General features: G+C 42.9%; 1 protein-coding gene across 1 annotated transcript; it reads left to right on the top strand.

Moving 5' to 3' along the window:
- The first annotated feature begins 1,923 nt into the window (after nt 1-1,923).
- LOC109157845 lies at nt 1,924-3,471 on the top strand. Its single transcript, XM_019305686.1, has 4 exons — nt 1,924-2,213; nt 2,273-2,379; nt 2,547-2,623; nt 2,707-3,471. The coding sequence occupies exons 1-4, from the start codon at nt 1,924-1,926 to the stop codon at nt 3,469-3,471; spliced, it is 1,239 nt and encodes a 412-aa protein (XP_019161231.1).
- The last annotated feature ends 726 nt before the right edge of the window (nt 3,472-4,197 follow it).

The following is a 4,197-nucleotide window of genomic DNA, read 5'->3' as shown; positions in this document are numbered from 1 at the left end:
GGCAGAAAATGAAGAAGAAAATGTTGTCACCTTACCCATAGAGCCCTCTCGTGTGGTGGCTGGGGCAAGAAGACGATCCCCGCAATCTAAGAAGCAAAAGAAAACATCTCGGACATCCCTGCCACTTGGATTAACAAAGTGGCTGGCGGCGGTGGTCGGCGAGCACCCACCTCCGTTGCTCAATGTTGATCGGAACTTGGAATGTGAGGGGTTTGAATCAACCCCTCAAACAAAAAGAAGTCTGGGACTTCGTTTGGAACAATAAACTATCTGTTATTGCACTTCTGGAAACTAAATTGTCGATTGAGAAAGCTGACTTGTTCGTTAAAAACCGAAAGAATGGATGGAAGCTTGCCAACCAACTTCCATGATACTGTTGGTGGAAGGATTCTTGTTACATGGAACCCAGCGCTAGTAGACTGCTCAATCCTTGAGACTGGACCTCAACATGTCCACTGTCTCATTCTATGCAAGATTTCTCAGAAGAAGATTCTTTGTACTTTTGTCTATGGCCTCTTTTCTGTAGTTGCGAGAAGGCAATTATGGGAGAAGATTGAAGCACTTGGACTATTGATTGTTGAACCATGGGTAATCTCAGGTGACTTTAATACAGTGTTATCACCATCTGAAAGAAGGGGAGGAAACGAACCAACTAGATATGAGCTTCAGGATTTGGAGAATTGCTGTGCGAACATGGATCTAACGGACTGCCCTTCTACTGGAAAATTTTTTACGTGGAGAAATAGGTATATGGAAGCCAAGCTGGATCGGGTACTGATCAATGATAGATGGGGAGCCAACGGGTTAACATGCATGGCAGACTTCAAGTTGTTGGCATGCAATTCAGATCACTGTCCCGTAGTTATAACTACGTCCATTGCTATAAGTGACGGAAAAAAGGCCATTCAAATTTTTAAACATGTGGCTCACACACCAGGACTTCAAAGTTACTCTTGAAAATGTGTGGAGAGAGCATGTGGAGGGATCGAAGCAGTATATTCTGGCCAAGAAACTTAAGTCTCTTAAAGGACCTCTTCGCACTCTTAACAGAAATGCGTTCAGCCACATCTCGGAGAGAACCCGAGTCGCGAAAGAAGCCTACTCTGTTGCGCAAGATGAGTTGGATGTCCTAAACGCGAATGAACAAGAGAGGGCTTATGTTAATGATCTTCGGAAGAGGGCCTTGTTCTTGATGGAGGCTGAAAGACGGTTCTTTGCGCAAAAATTGAATACAGTCCACTTGGTTGAGGCAGATAAGGGATCACACTATTTTCATAGCCTCATAAATAAAAGAAATGCAGCGTCAACTCTAGCTGCAATCCTTGATCAAGATGGGAACCTAACTACTTCACTCAATCAAGTGGGCAGCTTGTTTGTAAAATTTTTCTCTGATTTATTTGGCACCCCAAGAGAAAGGAATGGAACGGACAATACATATTTTGGCCATGGCTCCAATGTCTCTGCCGATCAAGCTTTGAAACCTTGTGGCCCCAATCTCTAAGAAGAAATAAAGGAAGCTTTATTTCTCTATGGGTAATGACAAAGCTCCGGGGCCCGATGGGTACACTGCCGCTTTCTTCAAAGTTAATTGGAACCGGATTGGTTCACTGGTCATAGCGGCAGTGATGGAATTTTTCAGAAATGGGCAACTGTTGAAGCAATGGAATCATACCGTTATTGCCTTAATCCCAAGAAGATGCACGATCAAAGGGTCGAGGATTTTAGACCAATCGCGTGCTGCAATGTTTTTTACAAGATAATAACGAAGATAATTGCAGCACGCATGGGACGAGTACTGCCGGACATTGTGGACCAAGCCAAGGGGCTTTTGTAGGTGGGAGATCGGTGTCTGATAATGTTATGCTTGCTCAGGAACTTATAAGGGGATATTCAAGAAAAAGAATATCCCCGAGGTGCATGATAATGGTGGATATCCGAAAGGCTTATGACACTGTTAGCTGGGATTTCTTGAAGGAGGTTCTGCATGGGTTCGGGTTTCCGAGTATCTTCACTGAATGGATCATGGAGTGTGTAAGCACAGCATCTTTCTCGGTGAGCATTAATGGTACTTTGCATGGAAAGTTTGATGGAAGGCGGGGATTAAGGCAAGGGGACCCCATGTCCCCCATGTTGTTCACGTTATGCATGGAATACTTCACAAGCAATGTTGAAGGCCAAGACTGCGAGCCCGATGTTCAAGTTCCACCCAAGATGTTCTAACCTCCGCATAAGCCATTTGGCTTTTGCGGATGACTTGATGCTTTTTTTGCAGGGGAGATGTAAGCTCGGTGGGAATAATGATGAATGCGTTGAATGAGCTCGAAGGGACCTCAGGGCTAGCGATTAGTGCTACGAAATCGAAACTGTTTTGTGCTGCGGGTGCGTGATGACCTTAGCTTCACACGCATCCTAATGGCACCTTGCTGTTCGTTACCTTGGGGTTCCTTTAGATGCTCAAAAGCTAAAGGTATCTTGCTACACCCCTCTTTTTGATTCCATTAACAAGTATATATCTGCCTGGAAGGGATTTTCTTTATCTTATGCAGGTAAGCTTGAACTGATAGCCAAGGTGATCCAAGGTGTGGTAGCATACTGGATGCAAGAGTTTTCTCTACCACCCACAGTTATTGAAAGCATAATTTCTATATGCCGAAAATTCCTATGGGGTGGAAAAAGGGCTCTTGTATCATGGGATGTTATCTGCAGGCCAAAGATGAGGGCGGACTTGGCTTGCGAAATTTGAAACATTGGAACAATGCGTTTATGACAAAAACACTCTGGAATATCCACACCCGGAAAGAAACGTTATGGATTCGTTGGGTCATGACTTTTATTTACGGAATGTGGACTTCTGGACGTGGAATCCGGGGAAGAAACGAGTCCGCCCTCATGCGTAGTTTGGCGAAGGTTAGGGACCTTCTCGTAAGCAGATTTGGAACCACTAGTGACTGTATCAATAAACTGGCCTCTTGGAATGGACCGAATGGCATTAATACTTCGGCCGTGTATGAAGCAATTCGTCCACAAAGCCCAAAAAAGTTTGCCATGAGGTTTATTTGGAAGAGCTTTGTCCCTCCTAAATTTGCTTTTTGTACGTGGCTTTGCTTACATGGAAGGCTACTCACGAAAAGCAATGTAATCTTCATGGAGATTGACAAACATTGCTCGTTTTGTGGTGCTACACTGGAAGATATCAACCACCTTTTCTTCATGTGCCCGTTCTCTAAACAAGTTTGGGACCGTGTAAGAGATGGTGTTGGTATTGCAAGGAATACGGCCTCTATCAAAGGAGCAATAAAATGGCATCATAGGGATTCTCGAGGAACCCGGCCTCGATCCAAGATTGGTGCTCTAGCTATCATGGCCTCGGTTTTCCATTTATGGAAGACAAGGAATGCTCTTTATTTTGATCAGATGGCTGCCGATGTGGACCGTACTTCTACCATGATCCTCAAAACATTTTCCAGGTGATGTACAGGTTATACCGAATGGGTGGAATGCATGAGACTTGGAGTTGTGTTTGTGCGTACTGCCTTCTTGCATGTAAGGCATGTACTGCCGTGTATTTGGTTTACTAAATCTGTTTGTGCTTTGATTTATCTTTGTTTCCAAAAAAAAAAAAAAAAAAAAAAAAAAAAAAAAAAAAAAAAAAGGTTATCTTTTGTTCGTTGTCCATCTTGGGTGAAGGTAGTAAAGCTGGTCATGTTGGATATGCTCTGAATGTGTAAACAGGAGACCATTGTTCAACACCCACTAATGGCAACTTTGCTATATCTCACGGTTTAAGTTTGTTTAGTTTTTTTGTTGTTGGATTTAATCTGTATTGTTTAGTAGCCTAGTTGGACATGGCCTGAATGTGTAAACAGGATGTCCACGGTTCAACACTTACTAAAGGTTGGTGTGTTTTATTGCAATTTCTTCTAAAAAAAAAAAAAAAAAAAAAAAAAAAAAAAAAAAAAAAAAAAAAAAAAAAAAAAAAATGTTCGTTGTTTGCTTTTTGTTGATTGTTTTTGTTTGGGGTGTTAGCCTAGTTGGAAGTGGTCCAAATGTGTAAACAGGAGGACCATGGTTCAACACTCACAAAAGGCTAGTAACCCATTTTCTTTCTTTATTTCTCTTTTGTTCATACGTAGGTGTCAGCGTTGTTGGCACCCCGATGTACCTACGGTAGAAGAGTACCTAGCCCACCCTGCCGGG

The sequence above is a fragment of the Ipomoea nil genome, unplaced genomic scaffold, assembly GCF_001879475.1.
Source record: "Ipomoea nil cultivar Tokyo-kokei standard unplaced genomic scaffold, Asagao_1.1 scaffold0300, whole genome shotgun sequence".
In the NCBI taxonomy this organism is placed as follows: Eukaryota; Viridiplantae; Streptophyta; class Magnoliopsida; order Solanales; family Convolvulaceae; genus Ipomoea; species Ipomoea nil.
Note: the sequence above shows the minus strand (reverse complement) of the source record. Positions and strands in the feature narration are given on the sequence as shown.

Excerpts from the sequence above, each read along its gene's own strand:
- LOC109157845 (XM_019305686.1), top strand. The coding sequence starts at position 1,924 with ATGGTGGATATCCGAAAGGCTTATGACACTGTTAGCTGGGATTTCTTG. Across the intron at positions 2,214-2,272 it reads GTTCAAGTTCCACCCAAGAT|GGGAGATGTAAGCTCGGTGG; the intron begins GTTCTAACCTCC and ends CTTTTTTTGCAG. Across the intron at positions 2,624-2,706 it reads AGTTTTCTCTACCACCCACA|GCCAAAGATGAGGGCGGACT; the intron begins GTTATTGAAAGC and ends TGTTATCTGCAG.